The sequence below is a fragment of the Colobus angolensis genome, unplaced genomic scaffold (assembly GCF_000951035.1).
Source record: "Colobus angolensis palliatus isolate OR3802 unplaced genomic scaffold, Cang.pa_1.0 Scaffold234, whole genome shotgun sequence".
Lineage (NCBI taxonomy): Eukaryota > Metazoa > Chordata > Mammalia > Primates > Cercopithecidae > Colobus > Colobus angolensis.
In genome coordinates, this window is record NW_012115533.1 from 447,536 (window position 1) to 470,020 (window position 22,485).

A 22,485-nucleotide genomic window follows, 5' to 3' on the forward strand; every position below is an offset into this window, starting at 1 on the left:
AGCTATTTGCTTTCATTTTATAGCTTGGTGTGACAATAAATATACATTTATATTTATAAAAAAGTGTGTGTGTGTGTGTGTGTGTGAGAGAGAGAGAGAGAGAGAGAGAGAGAGAGAGAGAGAGAGGCAGACATAGACAGAAAGCTGGTACCCTTACCACTTTTCAATTGTGGAAGAAGAAAAACTGAGGAAAGCAAAATCAAAGCCCTCTTGAAAACTCCACCTGTAGAAAACTCAGCTTGTCGTCAATCAGTGGCCAAGCAATTCAGCTCTAGTTCCTTAGATGGAAGGAGAAGGAGAGGAAGGATAGCACTGCTAACTGTTGAGCTGATTTGGTCATGGGAAGGATGTAGAAAAGAAGCCCAGAACAACCCCAAGCTAACATCTGTCTCATAGATAAGTTTATGATTCTGTGGGATTTTTGGTTTTCACAAAATATTTTTTCAGCCATATAGCATTTATTTCTTTAGACCCATGATATACATTTTTTAAAAAGTTTCCCACCTCTAGAAATATAATTTCAAGGAGTATACACTCAAAGTTCACTCATCTACTCAATACTCATTGAGAACAACACTGAGTTTTTTGAGGGGTATAAAGAAGAACTAAAATGAATCTGCCTTTGAAGAAACTTGCATTTTAGTAGTCATTGTCAAAAATAACTAGCATACAAACGATTAAGTAAAAATTGCCATAAAATATATATAGCTCAAGGACGCTGAGAGTTTAGAGAAAAATGATTTTTTAAGCAATAAATTTCACTATGATTTGTATAAACTCATATAATCTGTTTTGAAATGACCATTTAAAAATTATAAACAGAACGCATATAATACTTCTTTTGAAGAGGAAAAAAAGCAGATAAACAAATATACACCTGAATGGTTCAAATATTGATGTATCTGCTCCAAAGCTCTAAAACTAATTAGATATTTGGTTTCATGATTTCTATTAGCCTTTAAAAAATAGGCATCTATTAACATAGTTTGGTATTATAATGACAAACAATTAGTGATAATTGTTCCATTCTGGAAAGAAATAATAATTGAAAGTAGTTGGCTTCTAAATAAATTAAAAAGTAAGCTTGCTAACTTAATTTTAAAAAATTGATTTAGGGAATTTATTTTAGGAATCTTCCACTTTGGATGTATAAAGAACTTGAAGAAAATAAAATTCTTTCTCTTGCTTTGGTTATTTCTCATTAGCTTTCCCTTACCTTTCCTCCACCCTACTAACCCCACAGACTCTTACGTTACCCGTTTACATTTCCACTGGAATATTAGAGAAAATATCAGGGTGTTTTCAAGAGCCTGGAAGCTGAGAAAAATTCCTTATAAGATGGAATTAATTATAATCACTTGAGAGATTTGAATAATTAGTTGAAAGTTGCAGAAGGCAGATATCAGCTCAATATAAGGAAGAAATCCCTGAAGATTAGGAAGAATTAACAACCATTTTCTTAAGATGTTTCCAATACCTCAATTTATTCAAAGGCGAACTGGAAAGCCCTTTACTGGATATTGTAGAGCTGATCAGGACTGGTGAAGAGCTAGACTTGTTGTTATATAAGTTTTCTTTATGAACTGAAAGGCTTTCTGTCACTGAAATTATTTTCTAACAAAGGAGTTATTCGCATTATGTTTCTGTCTCAGAAAATTGTATCCCCTACACAATTTATTCCCTGAAATTGTTTTGAACTGACCCATCCAGATAATCCTGCACCTGGTAGACGTGGGACATTCAGGGGAAGAATGAACTTGGGACACAAAATTAGATATGAGATGCTAAGTTGCACATGCACATTCTTGTTATACCTATTACCTCCAGTGTATTGGAGAATAATTGAATATTTCAGAAGGGTGGATGTAACTATAAGTTTCAGAATGAGAGCTTGGTGTCATTCAGTTGAGTTAAATAGAATGTGGTCAGAAGTCAGCCATCTTTGGCACCTATGCACAAAATTTCCACAAATATAGTTTGATTGCTGATAAAAATCCCTGCATTCTCCAACACTGGACATCTTCTGGTATGCTAAAACCATGGAGAGAGTGGCTCAGATCTCTGTGCATTATAGAAGATGCAAGAAAGTATTACAAAGGTCAAGTGAGCAGATATACTAGAAACTATAGCAATGCCATTATTGGATATGTAATTATGGGTCACCACCAATGACTGGTAGAACTACCACCACTACAGTGAGCAGATAGACTCAACTTTGGGGTTTGATGTTATCTAGTTCATAGGTCTCCTAATCAGTGCCACTCTGGCATAGACAGATATCACCAACTTCGGCCACACTGCTCATAGAAGCCTGTACAGGACATCAGATTGAAACATCAGCACATATCTTCAGATTAGCATGATATACATCTTGAGACCCTTACCAGTGAGCCTAGTCTTCCTCATAGCTAAGCAACCCAGCACTCGTTATTCTTGTATAAAACCCATGATTTTCTTGTCAGTTAGCATGGTTTTGCCTGCAAGAAACAGATAGCCCAACATAAAGTAGCTTAAACAATAAAATAATTTGTTGACTGTCATAACTCTCCAATTTCCTAAGCCCTTATAACTTCTTTCTATTTCCAACACTGTTGCCCTAAGTAAAGTTTTTAATATATTTCACCTAAGCTTTTTTTTTCAACTTTTATTTTAGATTCAGGCAGTACACATACAGGTTTGTTACCTGGGTAAATTTCATGATGCTGAGGTTTGAATTATTCCATCACCCAGGTGCTGAGTATAGTACCCAACAGTTAGTTTTTGAGTCCTTTTCCCCTTCTCTTCCTCCCACCTTTAGTAGTCCTCAGTGTCTGTTGTTGCCATCTTTATGTCCATGAGACCCAATGTTTAGCTCCCACTTATAAGTAAGAACATGTGGTATTCATTTCACCTAAACTTTTGAAGTTATATCCTACCTGGTAATTCTGCCACTCATTAATAATTTCCTACCATAGCCATTTATTCATTCATTCAACATTTTGAGTGCCTACTATCCTATTTTGGGGGAAGAATACATCATTGAATGAATTATGTTGCAGTCCCTAAATTTAAGGAGGTGTTTTAGTAGGGAGAGGGTAGGCTATGCTGCAACATCAAATGATAACAGAGATTTACTCTCTAACTATCCATCTTTTATAGAATGACTGTGGCTTTGCTGCATGCCAGGTTTACCTCAGAAGCTAGGCAGATAGGCCTTGATCTGGAAATTTGCCCACTGGTATGGCACAAAGAAAGAAAGTGTGACAAAGCACAAACTTTCTCAAAATTTCTGCCTGCAAGTGGCCTATGTCACATTCATTTATATTTCACTGCTCAAAGTAAGTTGCTTGACATAACTCACTTCAATAGTGAGGGAATCATACACCTCTTCCAAGGAAGGCACATGGATATTGGTGAAGAGTAGTGCAATCAACCATGTGACATTAAAATTTAGAGCAGAGATCAGTAAATTACAGCCTGCCACATCATTCTGTAAATAAAGTTTTATTGAGACATAGACACACCCATACATTTACATATTATCAATGACTGCTTTTGCACTACAATGGCAGGGTTGAGTAGTTGTGACACAGACCATAAAGCCTGAAATATTTACCATCTGGTCCTTTACAGAAAATATTTTCCTACCTTGATTTAGAAAAGCAAAAAGATACGAAATAAACTGCAATATTTAATCATGCATTTCCTGTGTTTATTAGCTATTAGCAACAATGATGATTGCTTTCTTTCTATACAGACTGCATTAGGATACAAGACATATTTTGGAAAAAATATTGGTTTCTGGTGATGAGCAATCTTCTGGTAGCTTCAAGATTCCATCCAGCATTTTTAAGTTTGGCAAACAGGAGAATACTCTAAAGCAAAAGTTAAAAAAAAAAAAAAAAAAGAAAAACACTATATTGAACAAAAGCATTTTATTTCACTTATTCTCTTCATAAGTGAATGGACTTTGCTACTGTTAGAAGGAAGATGAATGGCTATCACTTCATTCTGTGTTCTTTATCTTTGCAGTGGAGCTAAAATAAAATATTACTCATTTTAGTTGACCTGATGATATTGCCATAGCTTGCCCTTTCAGGGATCTAATAGATCTTTCAGGAGGTGGTAAATATTGATCAGAGAAGTAGGACTGTCTACAATCTGTTTTTATAAGAGAATTTCATTTCAGTTTTTACAGTCTTATAAGGGAAAAAAAATCAATGAGTGGATTTAGCCAACTACCCATGAGAGACAGAATGAGATCATGATATATGTGCTCATTATAAAGTTAAAAGTTTAGAAAGAGAGAGAAAGTAAAGTAAGCCCACGATATTCAGTGATAGTTAAAGAAGAATTCTGGCTGATAAATATAAAAGAGGGACTGGGAAATAATATTGTGCTGTTATTTTTTTCCTGAAAGAGAGGACTTCTAAAGCTCGTATTTCAAATTCAGGGAGTCACTTCTATGTTCAGAAACAGATCCTTCAGTTCAATCCAGTTAACAGTGATCATAAACATAGTGGCATTAAAAAGCAGCATTTACTTTAGAATGACAGGTTTTCTAGATCTGGGAATTCTCAGGGCTCAGGCTGGGGGGAATCGATGGCATTTGAATTTGCTTGCATGAAAGATACAGAAACCTCTTAGCAGATATGCCAAGTCAATTAACGATGGTGCTGACCTCCTTGAAAGCCCCCACTGGCTGCATGATTTTCTTAACATTAATTGCTTCCTGTGCATCTCTTTTAATCCTCACAACAACTCTGTCAGATTGGTTTTCATCCCTCATTTAAAGTAACTTATCCAAATCATAAGGACTGTAGGTGATGAAGCAAATATTAAAATCTATGTCTTCTGGCTTCAAAATTAATACTTAGCTGGCAAGAATTTCTAGCCACTGATTTTTTTTTTTTAGTCAAGCAATAATGAACTAATATAATGTTTGACTCCTGGAGAATGAGAGAGAAGTTTGCCTGTAGGTGTCCCAGAAATGGGGCCACCTTCTAACCTACTAGGACTTACACTATCAGTTCTATCATTAAGTCCTTTCTCTTTTAAATTGTGCTGTCTTCTTATTGGAGGATCTGAAACAAAGGAGGAAGGGAAAGCAGTCACAATCCTAGGTGATAATGGTCAAGAAAAGCTTGTAATTTAAATAATTCTGAGCGTGGTATGTAAAAAGAGTCACCTGAAGCTCTGGCCCAAATCCTCAACACAGATACCCAGTGACAAAATTAAAGCTATTATAATCTTCAAGGTGCAGATTTTTGGCTGGGTGACTGAACCCATATTTGAGTGAACTACTGACTCCAGCTTAGTTCCTTAGCATGAGTGGATGCTTAAACATTTTCCTCATACTTTAAAATGACTTCATCATTCTGTTCAACACAACCCTGCACTACCTAAGTTAATATAACCTGGCTTTTTCTAACTTGAAAGTCAGCATATATATACCTTGGACTCAATCCAATAGAGTTAATACTGGAAAAACAGAAGAACCTCATTATATCCCTCATTCCTACATAACTCTATACCACATCATGAATTTTGTAGACAGAATTATAGTAAGACCTCAGGGCATATCTGATTTCAGACAATTCATCTTAATACTATTATTGTAAGGCATTCTTTGAAGAGAGGTAAGAAGCTGAGTTGGGACCAAAATGCTTTATAAAACCCCACATATGAATTAACAAAACTGAAATACAATACTATTAAATTAACCTTATGACTAGGAATGTGCTTTCTTATGAATTATGTTGAAATGTCCAGCTAAACCTCCTCTGATTATAGGAAATATAATTTTAAACCTCCAACTATTATTATGGTTAAATATTAGCTCAATATTATAGCAACTGTGCTGCTAGTTTTCACTGTTACGTGAAAGCAATTTAAGAATCTATTATCACAGACATGAAACTTTGCTTCCAGACTACAGTCATAGGGGAGACAACTGCAGTAATGAGATTTATGTAACAACAGAGATTAGAATTTCTGTTTTGACAAATTTTCATTGTACATGAGGCATTGAAGAGTCTAACATCATATAGGCTTCTAGAATATAGTTGCTGTTCATGGGAAAAGAGCAGCATGAGGAAAGAAGATGGTGAAAACTATGTCTTTTACTGAAATGAAAGTAAGCAAAAGATTGTAATCGTAGAATAGAAATAGACCCTGGAGATGATCTAACTCTTTGTTTGACAGATTTGACTGGGAGGGGAGATGACCTCAGTCATGGGTGCAAATACAGGCTGTAGAATTCATTTGCTTGTTTTTATCCTTTTAATTCCCATAAATACAATAATTAGTGGTACTGGGAATTAGCTGGGGATAAATAGATAGGCATATTACTGGGTGCACACTTCAAGGTTTAGATTTCATTATTATCATTGGGAATGTTCTCAGTTGTGACAAAGTAATAAAAATGGTTTCTTCTTGGCAGGTTTTTGAGCTCTTTCGACCACTGGAGTAAACTGAGTTCTTTGTATTCACTTAATGTTGGTCCTGGGGCCCAAAGAGGGAAAGTAATACCAGAGAATAAACCATTTATAAAGTTGTCACATGCAACTTAATAAAAAATATATATGTATAATTTTTTAAAAGATATCATATCTATTAAGCATGTGGGAGAAAATGTGTGGAATTTGAAAGTCTAAAATTAAACATCTTTGTATAGGTAAAGTCATTACAGAAGGAGCCTAAAAATCTGTATAGCAACTATAAATTAACCAAGAGTGTATTAAGATAAATTTTTAAAAAGATAAAGAAAGGTCAGTTTAAAAGTCTTTAGACGAGATCAGAAGCATGAAGTGTTCAACATAGTGCAGATTCTATAACTATTTGCTGGGTAAATTTGAGCAAGAGAGGAAAAATATTTTAAAATACAGTTAAAAGTGTAATATTCAATGAAGTGCAAAAGGTGACTTAGGGTGTCTGGGGCCTTACTGCTTCCTGTAATTTTGGTGGAATTCACAAGGGTTCCTCTTGAGAATAAGGGATTCCAGTGGAGTGCACCGTAACCTGGAGAGTCCAGTAAGAGTCTCAATGTGGTTTTCGGCCAAGGATAAATGCTGTATCTGAGGTATCTTTGGTAATTGTTTGAAAGACGTGAGATGGTTTTTGCTCATATTTAAAATTCTGCAGCTGGATACAAAAGAAAAACATCTTGTTACTTGTCTCCTAAAGAGAATGGTTAACTACCAAATCTAACATAGCACCAGCATGCCTTATGCAGGCAATAACCCCTCAATAGAGTAACAGTGATGTTACTGTCATGATGGTCACATGCAAACTATGTGACAAATATGGTTTCCTAAGAAAATTAGAAATATTTATATTAGAATATTAAGAGAAAATAAGCAAGATACATGAGACCATAAGTTTGTGCAGCACAGGAATCTGTTTTCTTTTCCAATGAATGTGCTTGGTACCTGACTTGGCCCATGGTGGATTCTTGATATGTCTTAAATAAAAGGATGAATAGCTGCATATCATCTCAGCAATATAAAAGTGGACAAACACAAAAATAATAACTTGTGAAAAATACTGTTTCTAAGTAGTGAGATTGTAGTTATTTTTCTTACTACCTTTCTGTAATTTAAAAACCTCTATGTTGAGAAAATAGCATTTTAAATCAGAAAAGAGACATTTTTAATATAAAAGAAAACTAAAGTATCCTTAGAAACAGTAAAATATATTAGGCATTTAAATTTATACATTTTCCTGATAGATAATGCTTCTCAATGTGTTTGCCTTAAAACTATAACTGTACAAGACTGTGCAAATAGAGAAAATAATTCAAAATCTGTCACTGACATCTTGCCTTAAGGGAAACTTCCTTTATGTATAAGTTAGGATTTAATATTATGAGATAAATACAGGGTATATATTTATGGGCCTTGGGCCCCACAAAGACATTGATAAATGGTCATTGCAAACGGGAAAGAGGGTACTGTAAAGAGAGAACTGCAACACAGAAGCATTAGGGAAAAAAAATCCCTTTGAATCACCCAGATTTCACTGTAATTTTTTTGAATCTATTATTTTTATTTTTCTTCTTTCCTTTCAGTCCCTCTCTGTATGTATATTTTATATAGATCTCATCTTATCTTTGATAACTTTTGGCTTCTGCTTATTTCCAGAATTCATACAGACTTCAGGATCACTTCAGTACTATGACAATTTCTCATTGAAAAACCAGCCCAAGAAGTTCCTACCCCCGTGCCTCTCTCCCCAATCTCCTCTGAAATCTGTTATTTTCTTGTTTACCAGTCATGCTCTCACTTTTTCATAGGTATCCTTTTATCCTTTCAGTATCTCAGATTCACCACATCACAGATTGCCCCAGTCGATAGGAAATGTTAGGGGAGAGAAGGGGGGCAAAGCAAGTGGGTGGTGACACAACTTTCTCTGTCTTGGCACTTCCTGTCTGCCAGACTGTTTCCCTCTTGTGTACAGCTATCATGATTTCTTTCTGTGACCTTCTCTCAGCCCATGCTCAGAATTGTATCTTAACCTGCTCTAGAAATTACCCTTCCTTTTTGTGGATGCTCAATTTCCTTCATCTAATTCACTCCTGAGGAGCTCTGTTGGCCCCTCTCACTGCCACCAAAGCTCACTCCACCTACCCATTCTGCCTGCTGAAGCAAATAGCAGCTCCCTGTAAAAAGGTTTCTCTAGCAATCCCTGAGTAGAAAGAGATTATTTTTAACAATATGAGTTTGGAATCCTTGAGAGACCAAAGAGTCTATATATATTTTTTATTTTTAGTTTATTTCTGTCCTTAATCTGATAACCAGCCTCCGCTCCAATAACAGAATGTTACCCTAAAGGCTACTATTGTCAACTACCTTGTAAAGTCTTTCCCCATAGGTGTTCAACAAATATGACTAACTAAAAATTAATTTCTTAAACCATAATGTATATGTCATGTAATTGCATTTTCTAGTTTATATCACAATGAAAACAGCAAATTTTTCTACTCATACAAATAACTTTCCTAAAAATTGGTAATAAAATATTAATTTGAAAAAACAGATGTTTCCCTCTAAAGTATGACATTTTGATATATAAATTTCTCTTTTGGCCTTGCTGTATGTGCCACTTTAGTGCAAAGTGTAACCTTTAAGACCTGACCACATGAGGCCAGGTGCAGTATGTACAGTCAGTGATCACATGTATCCAAATAGAAAAGACTTAACTTTAACCTGTTAACTAGACATGCTACAGAGCAGATACCTTGGCAATCTTATGGCACTTAAGTCCACCAGTGAATTATCCACTAACCAGAGCGTTTCAACTCGAATTAGTCTTCTAAGAATTCTGTTAAAATTTTCAACTTGGCAAGGATCCCCCAAATCCTGAAATGAAATGTTCAAATTCTGAGGAAAAACAAATAAAAAGAAAAAAGTAAGGTTTTTGTCAGCTTTAGTTATTCATTTAAAATGTATTGTGTATATTAATTATGCCAGTAGTTTTTAACCTTTTTTTTTTTTTTTTCCTCCAGAGTACTCATACATCCAAACACAATTATGTTGTAGCAATTTTCTTTTTTTTTTTTTTTTTGAGACGGAGTCTTGCTGTGTCGCCCAGGCTGGAGTGCAGTGGCGCGATCTCGGCTCACTGCAAGCTCCGCCTCCCGGGTTTACGCCATTCTCCCACCTCAGCCTCCGAGTAGCTGGGACTACAGGCGCCCGCCACCACGCCCGGCTAGTTTTTTTTGTATTTTTAGTAGAGACGGGGTTTCACCATGTTAGCCAGGATGGTCTCGATCTCCTGACCTCGTGATCCACCCGCCTCGGCCTCCCAAAGTGCTGGGATTACAGGCTTGAGCCACCGCGCCCGGCCTGTAGCAATTTTCAAGTTAGGGAGGGTGAAGATCTTGATCAGAATTACTGAGCAGCATACAGGGTTTGGGAGGGTTCCACGGGTGTATGGAGGAAGAAGGACAGGATTCTCAAGCAGATTCTGAGATTTTCTAGGGGTGTAGAATAGAAGGGATAAACTTCTGACTGCTTTACATGATCAGTAATCATTAGCCTCACTTGGAAATTCTCAGAAATCACATTTATAAAATTTTTAGAGTAAGATAACATCATTTGGAAGACGAAAACTATGATTTTGTTTAAAGTAACTAGAGATACATATCTAAAAATGACTTGGTGTGCTTCAAAGATAGTGAATATTTTATTTTCACTTTAAACAGCAGTCAACTTTAGTGTAAAATACATTGCTACCACTCTCAGTGGTTGCATTGCTCTTCTAAACTGCATTCCTAAAAGTCAACTTAATTTTTTTATTTCCATATTTTGCCATCAATTTCTGTCAATAAAAATATTGAATAGAATGACAATCCCTTTTTAAAAAATTCGAGGCCAAATAATTTGCTATTTTTAAGGAAATACAGACATTATATTTAGAAAGATTAGTAACATCTTGATATTTTTAGATATTATACTTTATAAAATGTGATACTTGAAAATCTATTTTCCAAAAACATACAAGGTCTTTATTTTAAAATAAAACTTGAGAAATGGTAATAGTTTATGTGTATCGCCTATACATTAAAATCATCTCCTCAGAAAAGTTTTTAAAAAAATTTACCACTATTTCCCAACTAAGTTTTCCATGATAGTTTAGAGTTTATTTAGCCATTCTCTTACAGTATAGTTATTGAAAGGATAATTAATTCTTCTATGATAGTTTATTAGCAAGGCTCCATTGACTTTAAAGTATACCCAAGGTTAAAATTGCAAGTATAAAGAAGGAATGAGTATAAACACCAAAATGACTTCTCCTAAAGAGAGTCTGGGAATGGATGTCAAAGCCTTAGGTGTATTGTTTAAATTTTTTAAATAAATAAGTGGGTGTGTTGTTTACATTTGTACTAGATAGTATCCATTCATTATATATTAATAGCTTTAATTTGAAAAGAAAGAACCATACTGGGACATGGTATTCTATTTTCTTATCTTTCCCTGAAAAATTGCATAACTTTGAGCAAGTCAGTTCTCTTCCTGGACTTCCTTTTCCTTTCTGAAAATAAGAGATTTAAACCAGATCCTCTGTGAAGCTCCTTCTCATTCCCTAATTTCATAAATCTATGGTATATAAGTCTGTGAAGCAAAGGAGGCGTCAGGAGTCCTCAACAAGGAGTTTTAGGCTCTGTTTCATTTCTGGAAGACTTCTTAAACTTTTCAAGCATAATTTTGTTCCTTTAATATACAAAAATATTAGCCTCTCACTCTGTTGTGAGGAAGTTGACTTATTTTTTTATTGCCAGAAACACTTGTCCCAGTTAAATCTTCAGTCCTCTGCCTAAGCATGACTTGATCCAACTGGAGTTAGAAGCTTGAGTCACAGCCCCACAGCTTTGTAGTGGTCAGGTTGACTAACTGCAGGGGAAGTTTCAGTGCTAGTGGCTCAGTCAGCAGGGTGATTTTCAGCAACAAGAAATGAAAATCCGGTTCCCTCACTGGTGAAAAATTTGATTTATTCCAGCATAGCTTTGTTTGAGCTGGCTGCTCAAAAGTTTCATCCTGATCATTGTTCAAAGGATTCCAGATTGCATCATAAACTCATTGATATGGATTATTGTTCAACGTTTGACTTTTTTTTATTAACAACTATTTTGTTCTTCTCAAATATTTTAAACTTCCTCTCAAAGTTCAGCAATATCAGGTTAAAATGAAGGTTAGAAAATATGTAACATATTATGATGAAAAGAAGGGGGAAAGAGAAACAGAGAAGCCCAAACACCCGGAGTTTTACAGAAAGCTGTGAAGACATGCTAAAAGTTGCGTTATTTATGCCCTTAAAAAAAAAAAAAAAAAAGATGTCACAATTTAATCAACGGAAAAATAGGCTTAAAAAAAAAAAAAAAGTTCTTACCCGGCAGTCTTCCCAATTTTCTTGTAGCCATGTTTCCCATTTGTTTTTTTCAATAACTCTTTTCCTTGGGGGCAAGGTACACTCTACCTGTCTGAAAAGTTGCTCTTCTTCAGAGGGTCCTGGATAAGAACCACAGGGTAAGATTTTGGAAGTATGTTTAGGGGGCAGGACTGCCATCTTCACTTGCTATTTGGCCAGTTGTTTGAAACTCCCACTAGATATCACAACTGGGGAAAGAATGATTTGACCCACACATTGTGAGCAGTAGTAAAATGATTTAACCCACTCCTGTCTCCCTAACCTGGTTGGGGGAAAGATTGGAGACAGGGAAAGATCCAGGACTTCACCACATTTTTCATTTTCTAATAGTTGAAAATTATATTTTTAAATCTTGCCAACTAACTTTCCTCTCATATCTTCTAAGGAAAATTGAGCTATACCTCTTATTTGACAACACTAAATCAGATTCACAGTTATGACAATAATAAATTAATCAAAATAAGGCTATTAAATATCTAAACCACTCAGTTTTCTCATTATCCTTCTGCTATAGGAGCCTGTGGATGTGTGTAAAGGGCTTACTACCGAGCCCTCTCAAAACAAGATGAGCGATACAAAAAAGGGAAAATATGAAACAAATCAGCAACTTTATTTCTTTTTCATCTTCTTTGTTTAAAAAACAAAGGAAAGTTTTTTTAAAACTATATTAAGGCTATAATACAGGTTATAAGGTTATTAGGTTATAGATTATTTAAATTGTTCTTTTTTTTTTTTTTTTTGGAGTCTCACTCTGTCACCCAGGCTGGAGTACAGTAGCGCCATCTCTGCTCACTGCAAACTCCGACTCCTGGGTTCCGCCATTTTCCTGCCTCAGCCTTCCAAGTAGCTGGGACTACAGGCACCCCCCACCACGCCTGGCTAGTTTTTTTTTTTTTTTTTTTTTTTTTTTTTTTTAGTAGAGACGGGGTTTCACTGTGTTAGCCAAGATGGTCTCGATCTCTTGACGGGGTTTCACCATGTTGGTCAGGCTGGTCTCGAATTCCTGACCTCGTGATCTGCCCACCTCAGCCTCCCAAAGTGCTGGAATTATAGACGAGCCACCGCTACTGGCCTACAGTTAACTTTTAACCGTACATAAATATTTCTAGCCCAGTCAAGTGAGAACAATCTCTAGTATTAGTATAGTGATTTAATCTTCATATAATTTTCTCTTTGGGAATTGTGAAGTCATTCCTGATTTTCTTTCTCTTTTGTGTCTCAATTCAGTTAGTCACCTTATCCTAGCAGTTTTCCCTTTGAGAATCTGTCCCTTCCTTTTCAATGTCCAGGTTCTCATGTCTTCCTACTTAAACTGTAATTACTTTCTCTTGAATCTTCTTGCTTGTGAAGTTCTCTCCTCCAATATAAATGACACACATTACCATACAACCTTCCTGAAACACAGCTTTTACCCCAGCACTCACTACTCAAAACATTTCGGCAATTTCTTCTTGCCTACAAATTCTAGCTTGTCAGATAAGGTTTTCCATAATCTTATCTCAAATTCCATTTCCGAACTCATTTCTCACTGTTTTCCAACATTATCATCCTCCAAATAAGATTTGCACAAAACTTTGAGGGTTAGGGAAAGAATGTCCTGTTTCCAGTCTGGAGTTGGCTAGTAGAGAAATGTGGGACTCCAGATGACTAATTTTAATATCCTGATCTTCAGTTTTTCATGTCTACAAAAAATAGGGGGAAGGCCTAAATCAAGTGCTGACCATAAACTGAATTTGGTGAGAAAACATGTTGGTTTGGCATGCATGCTGCTTTGTAAGAATACTGATTTCTAGTACTTTAAGGATAATATAGGCTTTTTTATTGCCATAGGCCCCTACACTCTCTATTGTGCTTCCCCAGGCAAACTTCACTCTGATATGATGTCAACCAGGCCCCTGAAAGCAACCCTACACGAAATTACTTCAATTTCCTACCAGCTCTATCATGATGCATTTCTATGAGTCACACCTGGTACCATTTGCATGCACTTTTCCCACTCTGATTTTCTGGAATGGGTGACTCCCCTCATTCCAAAGGTAAAACAATAAAGAAAAAGGACACTGAGGACATCAAAAACAAACTTTGCTTTTGTAGCCTGTGTGCTTTTGTGGACTATAATAAAAAGTAATAAGTTCATTTGTGAAGAGTTTATGGAAGGCAATATGAGAATCCAATATTTTATTATTTCGACACAAACATCAGTTCTTACACCAGGGGCAGGTGGAGGCCAGGGTGTAGCCTTCCCTTTCAGTCATTTCTCTCATAATGAACTCTGCTGTTACCACCCAGGAAATCCTTTGACCCAGAATGAGGCAGTATTTCAACCGACTTACAAATAAAATATCCTTATGTTAGGAAATGTTCTTCTTCATTGATGAGGGTGGTTGGATTTAAAAATCGTAGAGGTAGAAAACTGGAGCAATCACCTAATTGAGCAGGGAGACCCTCAGGCTGTATTGTCTTTCACCTACCCCCACTTCAAATTTGGCCGCTTTCTTTGTGTACCAGATAACCCAGAGTTATTAAACTCTTCTCTGTATTGTTTGTTTGAGGGCTATTGATCTTCTGCTCTTTTAATTATTTCTTTTTAAAGTAGCTTTCAAAGCATTCTTTGAAGTTGGAGGCCAAAGTTCACTTCCACTGTGAGGAGTTGAATTAAATTGGATTTTTCTTTTTTTTTCTCAGACTTGGTTGGCAATTGAAGATACATCTTAGCAGCTGAACTACAGTCTGGAATATCTGACAGTTCAGGGATGTTGACTTTCACTTGCTGCCTCTCAGCTTGTCCTTTGTCCTCTCACTGGATTTGTAACACATAATAGCAGTCACTGAATTAACTTCCTGGGATATTTTTGAATAGAAAGAATTTATTCGTTAAAAGAATTCTGCCAGCAGTTTACTCTTTTGCTTTATTTAATTGTGAAAATTTAAGTCAGTCTTGATCTGGAAATCGAAGCCTTAGGCAATTGCTGCTCATCACACACCAGATAACCTTTCCTGTCTTATGAGCTCTTCCTGAATGTACAATTGAGGCAATTGAGATAAACTGAAGTAGCTTTGATGGGTGTTTCCAGATCTAATCTGGAAAGAGGGTTATTCTTCTCAAAGTACTTTTGAAAAGCATTTGTTCTCCATGTCACAAAATACACTTAAACAAAATTAAGAGCAATGAAGGAGGGACATCTATTTCTCCCTGGTTTGAGGTGAGGGGATTTTTCATATGTTTTCCATCCCCTAAATCATGCTCTGGTCCTTTTATGACTAGTCACTTACAAGAGATTGGGTATTGTTAATGATCTATAGAAGGAAAATGTGCTTTTATCTCTGCAGAGCAATGATGTCCTCTGCATGAATGGCCACCATGGTCATTACGTTGGATTGGTTTTGCTGAGTGATGGCCTCAGCACATAACCTGGCCACTTAAGTCAGGGAGAGAAGGAGACCTTTGGACATTCTCTGCACAAGCTCATTTTCAGTTTACCCTCACATTTTGTTTTCTCGTCATCTCCAATTTCTGGAGTTCTCTCTAAACCCCGATCCAGCACTTGTGCTCAGAATACGATTTCTTTTTGCCTCGTTATGGCTGCCACAATTATCAACCACCTGCCCCTGCACTCACACACTCATGTCAGCATTTTTACTTATCAATCTATTCACTTTCTATTCAAATTTCTTTCTTCTCTCCCTTTCCTCATGCCTCTTAAACCAGTGTTTCTCATAGTATAGCCTTTAAATCATCTACAACAGAATTCCCTGTGATAATATTTTACAAATCTGGATTCTGGGCCCCATCCCTTACAACAGATTCTGTGGGAGTAGGACCCAGGAATCTGACTTTTCATGCACCTCAAGATGATTTGTTCACACACTAAAGCTTAAGGACTAAATTAAATCCTTCCCGCTTTAGCCTGTGACGTAGCTCTCTCTTCCTTTTGCTGGAGGACTCCTGATACATGTGACACACTCAGCCACCACTTTTCTTGGGGTCTTTCCTTCCTAATTCTTCACAATTTCTCACTCTTGGGGAAAAAAAAAAATCTTCCCAAGGTCCTGAAAGGACAACTCTAATTTATCCCTAGGAGTACTATCTACTCACATTTTAAAAATAGGAGTCAGTGCTTGGCTGCAAATACAGCTGACAGAGTTAAAGCATAAGAACATATTTTACTCAACGTATAAGAAAATTACGCTATTTTAGTTCCCCTTCCTTTGCCAACTGAGTTTGAGTGAAAGAAGATAAGTATCGTGTGGGGGTCCACAGAGAGGGAAAATGAGCAGATGAATAGACCTAAAGCCACTTTTCCTCAATCAACAGTAAAATTGTGCAATATACAATATTACTGCAAGTCTGCTAATATAGGTGGAAGATAGCCAAGATCTGATGTTTCCTAGAGACTAAACACTCACTGAAGCAGGAATTATGTCTAATATTATTTCGTTGGCTTTTGTGGATGCAAAAAAATACATGAGAAATGCATGGCCTCTGTTCTTACAGAATTTATAATCTATTGAAAGCTGCTTATTGAAATCAAACATTATGTATATCAAGTACTGCAGATGGCAGCTATTCAGATTGTTATACTATTACCCTTGTAAAACCTGATAGAATAAAATAGTAATAGCAAAACATAGTTATTCCACCAAATTTAAAGTGCTGTGTGAAAATGTAAAATGAGACTACCTGGTTTATTCAGTGTGATGGTTAATTTTAGATATCAACTTGACTGAATTAAGGGATATCCAGATAACAGGTGAAACATTACTCCTGGGTATGTCTGTGTATTAGTCAGGGTTCTCCTGAGAAATAGAATCAATACGAGATAGATAGATAGATAGATAGATGAAAGGGCAGTCATTATGGGAATTGGCTAACATAATGATGGAGGCTGAGACGTCCCACCATATGCTGTCTGCAGGCTGGAGAACCCATGAAGCCAGTGGTATAACTCAGTCTGAGTCTGAAGGTCTAAGAACCCGGAGAGCTGATGGTATCACTCAGTCTGAGGATGAAGACCCGAGAATGCCTGAGAATCTGGCAGCCTGCTGATACAAGTCCTAGAGTCCCAAAGCCAGAGACCTTCGAGTTCTTATGTCCAAGGCAAGGAGAAGATCAGTGTCCCAAACTCCAAAAGAGAAAGTAAATTCATCGTTTCTCTGCATTTTTGCTCTCCCTAGGTCCTCAAACTCTTAGATAGTGCCCACCCACACTGGGTGAGGGCAGATCTTCCTTACTCAATCCACTGATTCAAATGCCAATCTCTTCCAGAAATGCCCTTACAGACATTCCCAGAAATAATGCTTTACCAGTTTATCTAGTTATCCTTTAATGCAATCAATTTAACATTGCATTAAATTAAATTTATCCATCACAGCCTGAGAGGACATTTCTGGAAGAGATGAGCATTTGAATCAGCAGGCTGAGCAATGATTTGCCCTCACCAATGTGGGCAGGCATCATGTAACCCATTGAGGCCCCTGATGGACCCTGATGGAGTGACACTATCATCTCTCCTGATTTTCAGATCTTCAGATACAGACCAAATTATTCCACTGGCTCCCTGTTTCTCCAGCTTACAGACGGCATATTGTAGGAATTCTCAGTCTCTATAATCATGTGATTCCTGTAATAAGTCTTATCCCTCTATCTATCTATCTCTTTTTATATATATATATCTTGATATATAGATGTATATATAGAGAGAGATGTAAATACCGAGAGACAGAGAGAGGTGTATTTTATTGGTTCCATTTATCTGGAGAACCCTGACTAACGCATTTAGATTCTATTTTGATGCTGTTGGAAAAAAATATATAGAATTAAGGGAACTTAAAGTCATCAATTGAAATGACAGTATTATTCATTATCATAAAAAATAGTAAATAAACTAAATTTCCAACAAAGATTATTGGTTAAATACATTTAATGATATGATGGAAAGTTATGCAAGCTTTAAAAAGTATATTTTGGGTAATGTTTAATGGCATGGAAGAAATGCTGACAATATCATTCTGTTAAGTGAGAAAAACAAGAAGAAATAAAAAATACATATATGTATGTGTGTATATATTTTACAATAAAGGAGTAAATGGAAATAAAAGTCACAGTGGTTATTCTGGATAGTCAGTGACAGGTTCTTCTTTATCTTTCAATCTTTTTCCAATATTAATACTGAATGTTAGTTATTTATATAATCAGTTATAAGAGTATGCTTTCAAAGGTGGCTTTACATATCAACAATTCTATGGTCTTGAAAAAGGAAAATTCCACAAAAAATTCTACTCAGAGGATGTACACGAAAAAGGTACACATTCATTCTTTTACCTTCTCTTACTCTTGGGCAACGCAGTTGACTTCCTTGAATGTTATGTTGTTCTACCTTGTTCCAAGTGAGGTACTTACAAGAATCTGATGGAAGCTTTAAAACAAGAGAAAAGAGAAATATTTTATCATCTGGCAATATGTAGTTCATTTACTTCCATGTGTAAAAGTAGTGTAAATCCATGCCAAACACTTAGCCAAATTGAACTCCAAATATCTAATGGTGTGCTCATGGAAATCATCTTATCGAATCTAAATTATGTGTTTTTATTCAACTTTGCATCCTCAACACCTGCAACTGATTTACATTTGATGGTAAATGACAGCATGAATAAATATATGTACCCAATTCGTGATCCCTTTTAGCCCAATTTATATAAATCATTCTTTAATATTTTTGAATATCCCATGAGCAGTCTCATTCCATTTATAACAGTTCTAATTGTTAAGATGTCTTCATTACATGGACTCTGTTTATTATATAATCCCTCTAACTTGCTCCAATTGTACGAGTTATGTCTTTTTAAGGCTACACAGAGAATCCCTCCACATATGATTACTGTTTTAAATGTTTAATAATAGTTGTCATTCTCTCTAAAGTCATTCAATTATTATTGATAGATAATCGTCTGTAAATTAGTAAATGTTTTGGTGGTTATTCTTGGAAAGAGTTTCAACTTATTGACATTGCTCTCAAAATGTGTTGTTCAAACTGAATGAAATATTTTAGGTATAGCCATCTTGTTCTGGACAGTATGTTACTGACTAGAACATGTGCCAAGATCATATTTGGGGCAATTTTAATTGTTTACTAACATTGAGGTTGTAATCAATCAAAATTCCAGTGTTTTATATAACTTGTGATTATTTCAAGGTCTACACAAACAAAAGGCATATTACTTGAAAAGAATATTATGTTAAATATTTACACCATAGATTCATTCTTCTGTTAGCCAAAGTTAAACACATGTACAAACAAACTTAGAATATTTAGTTTAAAAAATGTTAAGTATTTGGAAAAAATACTCTGTTCTTTAGAACAGAATTTGGCAAGTGCTGCCCCAAAATAAGTTGAGAAGAGCTGGCTTTTTAAGAATAATTTAACTTTAATGTTTTAGCTGCATTACTTACTCACTCAATGACCTTGGCCTTGCTCCAACAAATATCCCAATATCTTCATTTTAAAAATAGAACCAGTAACAAAAGCTGTCTACCTTCTTATCAGTAACACTAAAAAGTTAACTTATGCTTGAGCAATTCTTGGAGATATTCTGAGGATTTGCTAACATGCTTTCAAGGAGTGAACTCATCCTTTTGTACTATTCTTTTCGGAAAACAATAAACACAAAACATTTTAGATGATTAAGGAATATAGTCCAACTTATTTGGGGGCAGCACTTGCCAAATTCTGTTCTAAAGCACAGAGTATTTGTGCCAAATTCTGTTCTAAAAACAGAGTATTTGTTCCAAATACTGAACATTTTTTAAAGTAAATATTCTGAGTTTGTTTGTACATGTGTTTATTCCTTATCTTTTCTATTATCTTTTCTACTCTTAGCTGTTCGGCTTATATAGTTATGGAAGCCTCTTTCCCAACACCTTATGTGCATTTGGAATTTTTCTTTTCTTGCTTCTATTATAGAATAAAAATTTCTTGGAAGTTAAGGTCCCTAGGACTGCCATATCCATTGACTCTGTTCTATTTTATGAGGCTTGTGCTGGGAAAAGAAAAATTGTTCTAAGCTAAAGTTGTATTTGAGAGGAAAGTTTTCATTTTTCACCAGATATCTACTTTTATACAAAAACCTGTTTATTTTTTAAGGAGCCAAGTGGTTGACTTTGGAACTTCTGACATTGTAGGAAAATGAGCTGCTGCATGTTTTTATTTATTCCTATGTAAGGTTGTCAGATTGGTGCAGCTGTGTGACAGCTGTTTCTTCCTAAAGGAAGAACGAATATTTGTGTCTTGCCCTGCAATTTTTCTTTATTTAAATTCTGATGGGCCAACTGATTAATGTATTCTTCAATAAATATTTTTTGATGCTAGCATGCTTCATCACATTTTATTCAAAAATATATATTTTACCACATTATATGTCAGGCACTCCTTTAAACACTGGGGATACAAAATTGAATAAAACATGATAATTGTGCTTGAAAAACTAATTCTCTGTAATTTGGTAGGTAGACATTTGAATAACTCACCTTAAGCCAGTGGGATGCCTGGAATAATTATGTATGAAGGGAAGGGGGAAGAAGCATGTATGGTTCCAGTTAGATGGCTTAGAAAGAATGTCTTAGAAGTGGTGAGTTTGGCAGAAAAGAAAAATGTATCTTGCAGACAAAGGAAATTCCAGAAAGAAAGGAAAGTAAATCTCAGACTAGAGACAGAATTTGCACTCAGCAGAAGAAAGGAAGGAGCGCCGTTTTGGTTTTAACGGTCATTATCTTTTCTACTCATCTTCTCCTCCTTTTTGATCTTCCTTCCTCCAATCCAGCTTCTTTCTTTTTTACTCTTTGAATTGGGACTGAGAGTGTCAACCTTTCATTTCTCCTCTCACAATTACAAGGGTAGGGGTAAGCAGCTAATACACTTATTTTAAAACATTGAATATCAAATAAAATATGTTCTATAAACTTATCATCAGGTAAAGAGTTAATTAAAAATATTTACCAAGGATGATATTCCAGAATCCAAACGTGGGTGGAATGTTCTTTTCCTTGATGGAGCTGACCCAGTGTGGGTCTCACTTGGAGCAGAGTAGTATGATGAATTAGATGGACAAATCTCTTGACTACTTGTGTTTTGACCTGAGGAGCTGAGTAAAATAAAAAGCTTAAAGTGTTCATATATATATATCTGTTTTATAGTCTTTTAATGTAAATATCCTTGTTTAAAATGACAATAGGCCAGGTGCAGTGGCTCACACCTGTAATCCCAGCACTTTAGGAGGCCAAGGCAGGGAGAGGGAATCACTGGAGGTAAGAAGTTCAACACGAGCCTGGCCAACATGGTGAAACCCTGTCTCTACTAAAAACACAAAAATTTGCTGGGTGTGGTGGTGGGTGTGCCTGTAATCACAGCTACTTGGGAGGCTGAGGCAGGAGAATTGCTGAATCCGAAAGGCGGAGGTTGCAGTGAGCCGAGATAGTGCCACCGCATGCCAGGCTGGGCAACAGAGACTCCATCTAGAAAACAAACAAAGAAACAGAAAACAAACAAACAAACAAAAAACACAACCAACAACAAATTATAAGCATAATGTTTTCCCCTACAAGAAAGATAGTACCGTAGATTTTAGAAGGATTTTTACTTCTTTTCATAGTTCTAAGCAAATTTTTATGGCTAATGGTCTCTTAAGACAAATTCCCCTGAAAGGTAAGCGTGTCTACATAGACTGTGTGTCTTAGAAAAAGGCATCTAATAGTATAAACAAAAACACACACATGCTGAATTTTGGGGCGGAGCAAGATGGCTAAATAGGAACAGCTCCAGTCTCCAACTCCCAGCACGAGTGACATAGAAGACCAGTGATTTCTGCATTTTCAACTGAGGTACTGGGTTCATCTCACTAGGGAGTGCCGGACAATCAGTGCTGGTCAGCTGCTGCAGCCCGACCTGCGAGAGCTGAAGCAGGGCGAGGCATCGCCTCACCTGGGAAGCGCAAGGGGGAAGGGAATCCCTTTTCCTAGCCAGGGGAACTGAGACACACAACACCTGGAAAATCGGGTAACTCCCACCCCAATACTGCACTTTAAGCAAACAGGCACACCAGGAGAATATATCCCACACCTGGCCGGGAGGGTCCCACGCCCATGGAGCCTCACTCGTTGCTAGCACAGCAGTCTGTGATCTAACCACAAGGCAGCAGCGAGGCTAGGGGAGGGGCGCCCGCCATTGCTGAGGCTTAAGTAGGTAAACAAAGCCGCTGGGAAGCTCGAATTGGGTGGAGCCCACAGCAGCTAGAGGAGGTCTGCCTGTCTCTGTAGACTCCACCTATGGGGACAGGGCACAGCTAAACAACAACAACAACAACAAAAGCAGCAGAAACCTCTGCAGATGCAAACGACTCTGACAGCTTTGAAGAGAGCAGTGGATCTCTCAACACGGAGGCTGAGATCTGAGAACGGACAGACTGCCTGCTCAAGTGGGTTCCTGACCCCTGAGTAGCCTAACTGGGAGACATCCTCCACTAGGGGCAGACTGACACCTCACACCTCACGTGGTGGAGTACACCCCTGAGAGGAAGCTTCCAAAG

The 22,485-nt window shown here is 36.6% G+C and overlaps 1 protein-coding gene across 2 annotated transcripts in view; it reads right to left on the bottom strand.

Annotated features, from left to right (window-relative positions):
• Positions 1-425: 425 nt before the first annotated feature.
• The window catches only part of LOC105513676, a 38,025-nt gene continuing 15,965 nt past the window's right edge, over positions 426-22,485 (bottom strand). Inside the window, exons 2-7 of one of the 2 annotated variants that reach the window (XM_011944615.1) lie at positions 20,901-21,045; positions 18,230-18,323; positions 11,869-11,987; positions 9,217-9,359; positions 2,385-2,477; positions 426-2,031 (exon numbers count right to left, since the gene is read on the bottom strand). In XM_011944615.1, the coding sequence (XP_011800005.1) occupies positions 2,459-2,477; positions 9,217-9,359; positions 11,869-11,987; positions 18,230-18,323; positions 20,901-21,045 (520 nt within the window). In that variant the 3' untranslated portion in view covers positions 426-2,031; positions 2,385-2,458. Of the gene's footprint in view, positions 2,032-2,384; positions 2,478-9,216; positions 9,360-10,142; positions 10,300-11,868; positions 11,988-18,229; positions 18,324-20,900; positions 21,046-22,485 lie in introns of those variants that run through there. The other variant, XM_011944616.1, reaches the window with a different exon arrangement.